This window comes from Macaca mulatta, chromosome 8, assembly GCF_049350105.2.
Source record: "Macaca mulatta isolate MMU2019108-1 chromosome 8, T2T-MMU8v2.0, whole genome shotgun sequence".
NCBI lineage: Eukaryota > Metazoa > Chordata > Mammalia > Primates > Cercopithecidae > Macaca > Macaca mulatta.
The window spans coordinates 12,554,312-12,564,353 of record NC_133413.1 but is presented as its reverse complement, the minus strand read 5'-3'; the positions used below and the strand labels follow the sequence as shown (position 1 = coordinate 12,564,353).

Here is a 10,042-nt window from a genome sequence, read left to right as displayed (position 1 = left end):
CGTTAAAGGATAATTTTTAGAAAAAATGTAAACATCGTGACTTTCACACAAATATAAAATGAATATGTGTGGAAGATGTTATTTAACTCCTTATTGAATAAGGAAACCAGTATGATGTTAAAACCAAAGAAGCTGGCCACTTGCCTGCAGTCCTAGCTACTCCAGAGGCTGAGGCGGGATACTCACCTGAGCCCAGGAGTTTGCAACCTGCCTGGGCAACACAGGTGAAACTCCCCAACCCTGTTTAAAATAAATAAATAAACAAAAGAAAAAGAAAAAAAAATGCAAAGAACAAAAGGACACATATACACAGGCAAACAGGAATGCTAAAATGAATTTACAAATCAATGCCATACTGGTCAGTATCCACTGGGCAATAATCATTCCACTGGGACAAACTCATTAGCTTTGATGTTGACAAAAGTCATTTGCAATACTACCAGCTTTCCATAATGTATAGAGTTGTAAAAGAACCTACAGAGGAGGAAAGGCCACAGGACCCTGTAAAATTAAATAAACCTGCAAAAAGTGCTAAGCAGGACACCCAGGAATACCCGTCCCTCCTCTAGTCCCCTTGAAACTCTTTCACAAGGCGGAAAAAGGAAAGGAAAATCCTCATGTAACCCTTCTGCCCAGAAATACACTGGCACGGATTCTTTAGAGACGGATTTAATCCAGAATGTGGAGCCTTTATTAAGGAAATCAATCAGGTGCAACGTTCTGGGACACGCTCCTGGACTGGGTGGGCTGCGGCACACTGACCCAGCGCACCTCCAACCCCCGGGAGCGCTCGGCACCGCCCACTTCTCTGCGAGTGGCTGCAAGTTGCTGAGCAAACCTGGGGGCCATTGGGAACATTCTGGGAGTGGAGGGCGAAGCTATAAGCGCAGGGTCGAAGGGCAGGCACGGGAAAAAAAATTCTAGGAACCGAGATCCGCTGCGCGGCAGGGCTGCGCAGCCACCGCGTCCCGGCAGCGCCGCCTCTTTCCCTCCCCGCCCACCGCCCGCCTGGCCGCTCTGGGCGGTGCGAGGAGCCAGGGGCGGGGCGACCTTTGCTCCGGCCTGGAGCTGTCTAGGCCAGGCGTGGCCCAGCCACCCGGCTGCAAGTTGGGGCGTCCCCGCCGCTCGGATCCCCATCTCGCCTGACGCGCGCGAGGTGGCCCCGCTGCTTCCTGCGCACACCTCGGGTCCCTCCCTCCCGGGCCGGGTTTGGCCGCTGCGGCCGCCCCTGGGCGCCCGCGCCCGGACCCGCGGTTTCGGTCAGACCCGCCCGCGGGCTGGTTTCGATTGGGGCCAGTAGGAGGGCGGAGCGGCCGGGACGCAAGGAGGGAACTAGCCTGAGTGGGGACGGTCCCCGCGCAGGAGACAAAGAGCGTCCCTGGAGCGATCTGGGCGCAGGAACCCGACCCGGAGCCCGGGGCGTCCGCGCTGACTTCGGGTCCCCGGAGCCCGGGGCACAGCAGGGAGAAGACGGCGGAGAAGGCGACAGCAGAGAAGGAAGGCAGGCTGCAGGGGCGCCGTCGGCGCGGCGGGCCGGGATGCGGACGCCGGTGGTGATGACGCTGGGCATGGTGTTCGCGCCCTGCGGGCTGCTGTTCAACCTGACCAGCACGCTGGCGCCCGGCTGGCGGCTGGTGAAGGGCTTCCTGGACCAGCCAGTGGACGTGGAGTTGTACCAGGGCCTGTGGGACATGTGTCGCGAGCAGAGCAGCAGCGAGCGCGAGTGCGGCCAGCAGGACGAGTGGGGCTACTTCGAGGCCCAGCCCGTGTTGGTGGCGCGGGCACTCATGGTCACCTCGCTGGCCGTCACGGTCCTGGGGCTGCTGCTGGCGTCGTTGGGCGTGCGCTGCTGGCAGGACGAGCCCAACTTCGTGCTGGCCGGACTCTCGGGCCTTGTGCTCTTCGTCGCCGGCCTCCTCAGCCTCATACCCGTGTCCTGGTACAACCACTTCTTGAGGGACCGCGACGTCCTGCCCGCCCCGGCCAGCCCGGTCACGGTGCAGGTCAGCTACAGCCTGGTGCTGGGCTACCTGGGCAGCTGCCTGCTGCTGCTGGGCGGCTTCTCGCTGGCGCTCAGCTTCGCGCCCTGGTGCAAGGAGCGCCACAAGGCGCCCTCCGCCGGGCCTCGCCGCAGCAGCGTCAGCACCATCCGAGTGGAGTGGCCCGAGCCCGAGCTGACGCCCGCCATCAAGTACTACAGCGACGGCCAGCACCGACCGCCGCCTGCCCAGCACCGCAAGCCCAAGCCCAAGGTCGGCTTCCCCATGCCCCGGCCGCCGCCAAAGGCCTACACCAACTCGGTGGACGTCCTCGCCGGGGAGGGGTGGGAGGCGGCCCAGTCCCAGGACTCTCTCTCGTGCAGCAGCCACCCCTGCGGCAGCACGCTGCCCTGCGACTCCGACCTCTAGACGCCTGTAGAGCCTGGGGGGCGCCGGGTGGCAAAGGACTCACCCCCGCACAGGCGCGCCTGGCTCCGAATTGGAACCCGGACACTTGCCCCTCCCTGGTGTGGATGGAAATCTTCCTTTCGTGGGACCAAACAGGACTCCTTGGACGATTAGTTGAGGGCGGGTTTGGTTTTCTTCTTGAAGAGTTTAGTTTTCCTCTCCAGAGGGATCAGGGTCCTCTTAGGGAGTGACGGGCTTTTCATATTTTTTTTGCTGAAGTATATATGGAAAGGGTGGCATTTGGGTCACGTGGACCAGAGACAGTAACAAGTGTTGAAATCAGCAGTGCTCAGAAACAATTTAACACCTTGAAACGACAATATTCTAAAGTACTGATGAATCTTGCATCAATATAATTATTGGGTTTTTTTTTTTCTTTTTCCTGCTGTATAACTCGTTGCCATGCAAACTCTCAAGAGGCCAATATATTCCTGGCCATGTTTGAATGAGCCTCTTAAAATAAACTTAGAGCCATGCAAATGCCAGCAGTTTAATAGATTTCATGGAATGAAATAACGTGATTAACTCATAGCTACATACCATTGCATAAATGGGATTGATCTTTTTTCTCACTTATTTTTGCTGTGAAAGTTGAGGGCATGCAAGAGTTTCTCTTCCAGAAGCCGGGAGGAGAATGAAGGTCCTAACGCTGTACTATTCCACCTTTTGGACGCCTCGTCCAGGACACAGACGACTCTAGGTTTAACATTTTGTACAAAATGGAACCTGTTAATCACATTAAAGCACATATGTATGTATCTTTTATTTATAAATTAAATTTTAAAACAATAGTTTCAGTATATCCACAAAAGCTCTCTTGTCTTCAGTACAACCTTTGGGAGTTTAAACATTCATTACTGACAATTTCCTGGCTGCCTGGGCACTTGTGTCTGAAATCTAGCACTCAAATCTTTGCACCTCTTAGCATAAGGTTACTAAAAAAAAAAAAAAAAAAAAAAAAAAAAAAAGCCAACGGGCCCCACTTAAGTCCCTGATTACTTTGTTTTCAGGTTCATGCTATTTCTGTGCAAAGCCAAGTCTATTGTTGAGAGAACAAGAAGCACCAGTTTCCACTTGAGGTGAGACTGGAAATCTTTTCCTTTGTAGCAGTGGTGCTTAGAATCACAGGAAGGCAGCTATGTGTTCCATGACGGGGACTGGGTCTCCAGCAGGGCTGGCTTCAATTCCAAGTGGTTCATTTAAGGGTGCCTTTAACTGAACTGAATCTCATCTTTAAAACCTGCCGGTCAGAGGTGGGAACATTCAGTTCAGCAAGCCCTGATAATAGCTATGATGGGGCTAACTTAATAGCCCATGCTGCCTGTTAGAGTGGAAGGGATGATAGAGATTCACTTCCCTTGCCATTCGGTACTAGAATCTCTTGTTTCTCTCTTTCTGAAGCCAGGCTTTCATGTGTAGGCTGTATCACTTTGGAACATCTTTCAAATGCAGATTCTGCTTGGGTAGATCTGGAGTGAGGCCCTGAAATGATTTTCTAACTAGCTCCCAGGAGATGCCAATGCTGCCGGCTCATGGGCCACACTAGGAGCTGCAAGGCTTTCGCTGGGACTATGTCTCACTCGAATTTCAATCCCAACTGATGGCTGGTATTCAGACCTTTGAGTGCCTGCCACCGAGATGAGCTTGGGGACTTGCTCGAGGGTACAGAGCCAGAATGGAGAAAGTGCAACAGGGCCCTTTTCCACTAACACCTCCGAAGGCAGCAGTTAGGGTCCTGAGAAGTCAGCACCTAGCAGACACCATACAGGTACCGGACTCCTGGGAAATGCGGAGTCTAGGCTGCGTGGTAATTCTGTCTCCAGGGAAGTTTTAGTAAAAACAAACAAAACTCATGTTTTGTGTGTTTTGCTTTTCTCCCCATCCCAATGATTCTCCACTGCCTTATATGCAAAATATTTCCTGCCTGAGGATTAGGATTCGGTTGCTGAGAGTTAAAACTCTACTTTTCCCCTATCAAGACAAAAAAGCTAAAACTCCCCCTTTAAAAATACAAACTGCTTTTTGCTATAGAAATGTTCAAGACAGCCTGTAATCCCAGTGCTTTGGGAGGCCAAGTGGAAGGAATGCTTTGAGGCCAGGAGTTCAAGACCAGCCTGGGCAACATAGCTAGACCCCGTGTCTATAAAAAAAATTTTTTTTAATTAGGCATAGTGGCAACATGCCTAGAGTCCTAGATACTTAGGAGGCTGAGGCAGCAGGATCACTTAAGCCCAGGAGTTCAAGGCGGTAGTGAACTAAAGCACACTACTGCAGTCCAGCCTGGGCAACAGAGCAAGACTGTTTGTTAAAAAAAAAAAAAAAAATCAGGACAGCATGAAAAAACTCCTGCATCACTCCAGGATCCACGTTTGGCCTGAGGGTCATTCTCTGCCACAGCAAGTCTCAGGAGTTGCTGCTGTGGGTAAGAATTGATCCTAAACTTGTCCTAAACTTACCACTGACCAGCCCAGCAACTGCCCCGCAGAGAACACACTGAAAGCATTTCTGTCTTGCATCAAGCCCTTCTGACCTGCCAGACTCATGTTTAATCCTCCCCATCCCCATAGGAAGTGGGAGTCCCCATCGTAATGGATGAAGTCTTTTTCGAGATTACTCAAGCGATGCTGAGAGGACGGTGAGATCTGTGAAGGTAGGGCAGAAACTGCTTTAACGCACCCCTGCTCTACCCGTTCACCAGTCTGGCTCTCATCTAGACACACGCCCTCACCAAGGAGGGGTGTGGCTTTGAGCACACAGCTGGTTCTCTACTGTGGAGGCTGCAGGAGGAGCTGTCAGGGTGCTTTAGCAACCATCCTCCCCTTCATTGTGTAGATCGTTCACTCAGTATGTTTTTGGGCATCTGACATTTTGCCAGCACATTTGTGGGCACCGCAGAAAACAATACTATCCGGGCCCATTCTGTGTGGAACTTAAATACTCTCCAGTGATCGTGTACAAATAAAATGAAAACGATTAAGCCGGAAATCAAGGAATGGAGGAAGAAAGGTGTTTTTTTCGTTTTGTTTTGTTTTGTTTTTTGGAGACAGGCTCTCACTCTGTCGCCCAGGCTGAAGTGCAGTGACATGATGAGGGCTCGCTGCAGTCTCAACCTCCCAGCCTCAATGCATCCTCCAGCCTCAGCCTTCCAAGTAGCTGGGACCACAGATATGCATCACATCACCCAGCTAATGTTTTGTTTTGGTTTTGGTTTTGGTTTTGGTTTTGTATAGACAGAATCTCACTATGTCACCTAGGCTGGTCTCAAACTCCTGAGCTCAAGTGATCCTCTCACCTTGGCCTCCCAAAGTGCTGGAATTAGAGGTGAAAGCTCCCACACCTGGCCACAGGTGATATCGTAGGAAAAGTGGTCAGGAAGAAGGAGGTACTTGGGCAGAGAACTGAAAGAAGAGAGGAGCCTTTTAGGCAGAAGGCACAACTTCAAGTTTCCACTAGAGCAAATGTGAAAACAGGTGGGCGTCTCGGTCTCACTACAGCTAGTTTTGCCTCTCCTTCATTCTAGAATTGGGTGGGAAGGCCAAGAAGCAGCTGGTGGTACAATGAAGTAACCCTGAGTCAACCTTGTCATCTACTCTTTGTCAGGCTAACAGATTCTTTCACAGGGAATACCATCTGGAACAAATTCACCCTGTCTTCTAGAATATTTCTGTAAGCAGACAGGGAGGGTCTCTGGGGATTCTAGGAATTTAATCAACTTGAGCAATCAGCCTGTTTTGCAGCCTCGTGCCCTGCAGTCTGTTTCTTCCTAGACCCTGTGTGGTCACCCAGCTGGTTAAAAGCAGCTCCTGACAGGTCCCAGCAACTTAGAGATGAACTGGGTGAACTTTCCTCATGGCCATTCTATAGTCTCCACCCCAGGGAGCAGCAGCTTCACGAGCAACCACATGCAACCTATGTGCTGGCATGAGGACTCACTGCATTGGCGCCACTGGGACCCCTCCTCTGCATGCAATGCACCCCCTCCCCTCTCCATCACCCCTTAAAACCCTCCTGTCACTTTCCCTCTGGGAGACACTGCTTTGGAGAATAATCCCAGAGCCCTTCTTACTTGTGCCAAGGAATAAAACTCCTATTGATCACACACCTGCGTTCTCAAGGAGCATGGTTTGTTATTCATCAGACCTACCCCTTTTTGGGGGTAACATTTCCAGAATCAAAAATAAGCAATTTCTTTTTCTTTTCTTTTTTTTTTTTTTTTTTTTTTTTTTTTGAGACAGGGTCTCCCTCTGTCACCCAGGCTGGAGTGCAGTGGCATGATCTTGGCTCATTGCAGCTTTAATCTCCCAGGTTCAAGTGATTCTCCCACCTCAGCCTCCCAAGTAGTTGGGACCACAGGTACATATCACCATGCCTGGCTAATTTTTTGCATATTTTTGTAGAGATGGGGTTTCTCCATGTTGCCCAGACTGGTCTCAAACTCCTGAGCTCAGGAGATTCACCTGCCTCAGCCTCCCAAAATGCTGGGATTACAGGCGTGAGCCACCATGTAAGCAAAAAGTAAGCAACTTCATGTGTGAATAGTCCTCCACTAAGTAGGACTGAACACGTGAAAACAAGGTTTCATTTGTTCAAATCAAGGAAAATATAGACAGAGCTTAGCAGGGGGAACAGTGCTGACAAGGGGACTTGATTCTTCAGTGGCATGTGGAGAGAATGGCTTAAGACTTGATTGAACCCATTTAACTCTTGTCCTACTGGTGGCCCAAGTTATACCGAAGCTCTGACAAGGTGAGCCAGCAGCACCTCTTGTAAAGCAATGTGACCAGTGGGTTGAGAGCCTGGGAGGGCAGGAGATGCCTTTCACAGGTACCAAATGCCTCTCTATTGTTTTGCATAGAGAAAGTGACATGGAGCCTGAGGCCACTGACACTTTTCCCCTACCACCATGTTTGCTCTTCACAATGACTCCCAAAGAGCTGCCTCTCACCACGGGGCTAAGGGAGGCTAGACAAGATCACTGCAATTTTTCTAGAACTTTGATGATACCTGCCTCCAAAAAGGGTAAGCCTTGCCCTTGCTGGGCTTCTGTTTCCTCATCCGTAAAACTGGGGAGACTGAATTAGATATTTTCAAGGGCATCTCTAACTTTATTCTGAGGGTGACAGTTAAGAAAGGAGATTGAGAGGGGAGAAACAAAACTTGAACAGTGGAGCCTGAGGAAGCTGACTGATGTGTAAAATTTTTTTTATGATAATTTTTTTTTAAGTTCCAGGGTACATGTGCGGGATGTGTAGGTTTGTTACACAGGTAAGCGTGAGCCGTGGTGGTTTGCTCCACAGATCAACCCATCATCGAAGTATTAAGCCCAGGATGCATTAGCTCTTTTCCCTAATGCTCTCCTCCCACCATCCTCCCCCAACATACCCCAGGGAGTGTTGTTCCCTCCCTGTGTCCAGGTGTTCTCATTGTTCAGTTCCCACTTTGAGTGACAACATGTGGTGTTTGGTTTTCCTGTTCCTATGTTAGTTTGCTGAAAATAATGGTTTCCAGCTCTATCCATGTCCCTGCAAAGGACGTGATCTCATTCCTTTTTATGACTGCATAGTATTCCATGGTGTATATGTACCACATTTTCTTTATCCAGTCTATCATGGGCATTTGGGTTGATTCCATGTCTTTGCTATTGTGAATAGTGCTGCAATGAACATGCATGTGCATGTATCTTTAAAACAGAATGATTTATATTCCTTTGGGTATATACCCAGTAATGGAATTCCTGGGTCAAATGGTATTTCCGGTTCTAAATTTGTGAGGAATCACCATACTGTCTTCCACAATGGTTGAACTAATTTACACTCCCACCAACAGTGTAAAGGTGTTCCTATTTCTATGCAACTTCACCATTCACCAGCATCTGTTGTTTCTTGACTTTTTTTTTTTTTTTTTTTTTTGAGACAGAGTCTTACTCTGTCACCCAGGCTGTAGTGCAGTGGCCCCATCTCAGCTCACTGCAACCTCTGCCTCCCATGTTCAAGCAATTCTCCTGCCTCAGCCTCCTGAGTAGCTGGGATTATAGGCGCCCACCACCATACCTGGCTAATTTTTGTATTTTTAAGTAAAGACAGAGTTTTACCATGTTGGCCAGGCCAGTCTCAAACTCTTGACCTCAGATGACCCACCCACCTCGGCCTCCCAAAGTGCTGGGATTACAGGCATGAGCCACAGTGCCTAGCCTTGCTTCTTGACTTTTTAATAATCACCATTCTGACCGGCATGAGATGGTGTCTCATTGTGATTTTGATTTGCATTTCTCTAATGATCAGTGATGTTGAGCCATTTTTCATATGTTTGTTGACCACATATATGTCTTTTTTTTGAGAAGTGTCTGTTCATACCCTTTAAATTAGCTAGGTGTGGTGGCTCACACCTGTAGTCCCAACTACTCAGGAGGCTGAGGGGAGGATTGCCTGAGGCCAGGAGGTCAAAGCTGCACAGACAGCCATGATTGCACCACTGCACTCCAGCCTCAGCTGGACCAAGTGAAACCCTGTCTCAAAAACAAAACATAATAAAAACAAACAAAAGCTAATTATTAGTCTGAACCCAACAAACTCTATATTCTAGTTCCTGGTTTCTCTGAATTCCATCAGTATTCCTTGGGAGTTAACATAGTAGAAACTTAGTACTACCTTCTCACCGTCCATGACTGCCACCCATTTGCTTCCTAAAAAGAATGAATGTAAAGTGCTTAACCTAACTCTTAATTGCTAGAGATAGACACAGAAAGTCAAGCGTTGTGTAGAGCTCTTTAAGCTTAATGCACGAACCAATTAACTTTTCTAAAGCGTCTTGTTTTTCCAGAAGAAAACCCAGACCTGTTACTGTATTACAGAACTTGAGTTTCTAGAAGGAATTTCAGATTTTACATCTGCCACAGGCTCACTGCTCCAACTATTGGGTGTAGAGAAATTGAGTAAGAAACTAACACGTAATGTAGAGATGATCACAATAGAAGACTCTTAGAGTTGATAACAAAACATTTCTACAAATAGATACAGTTACAAAACTGATGTATGAAACTCTATTTAGGGGACACGGATGGCTAGGAATTGTTAATATAAAATATTGAGTATCTGTCTATAAGATCAAGTATTTCTGATAAAACAGACATTTGGATGTGTTTTGTAAATTCTTGAATGGAGAAGGCATAACAGGATATATTAGACTAGATTCTGGTAGGGTAATACCTAGGCATACACTCCTAGAAGACCAAAGATAGGAAAAAAAGGTATAGTATAAATAAGCCAGGGACGGAGCAAGGGGAACAGGGTACTTATCTGATATACAGGGATGTGGCTACATATCGTCAGCAACCTTCCCAGGAAAAGGAAATGGCAGGTGTTTCTTGGATCCAAGTAGGGAATGAGACCTGCAGAGTACAAGAGTGGGGCTGAGGGTGACATTTTCCACAGAGCCTGGGAAGTCAGCTGAGCTAGCTGGAACACAAGCCCTGAAAGGCTGGTGGAAGGCTTAAGGTCCAAAGGAGGCCAAGGCACTAACTTAAACCTGTCCACAGAAAGTGATCATCCTGTAGGACATCATTTGTACATGTTTTTGAGCCTGATTCTTTCATGACA

General features: G+C 48.7%; 2 protein-coding genes across 2 annotated transcripts in view; both read left to right on the top strand.

The window, feature by feature from the left end:
• LOC144330711 (uncharacterized) overlaps positions 1 to 10,042 on the top strand; it is a 43,544-nt gene that overhangs the window by 14,244 nt on the left and 19,258 nt on the right. The window lies entirely within an intron of this gene.
• On the top strand, positions 656 to 3,258 carry CLDN23 (claudin 23). The gene has a single exon (XM_001091185.5). It carries the CDS (start codon positions 1,539 to 1,541, stop codon positions 2,406 to 2,408), a length of 870 nt encoding a protein of 289 aa, XP_001091185.4. The 5' UTR covers positions 656 to 1,538; the 3' UTR covers positions 2,409 to 3,258.

Excerpts from the sequence above, each read along its gene's own strand:
- CLDN23 (XM_001091185.5), top strand. The coding sequence starts at position 1,539 with ATGCGGACGCCGGTGGTGATGACGCTGGGCATGGTGTTCGCGCCCTGC.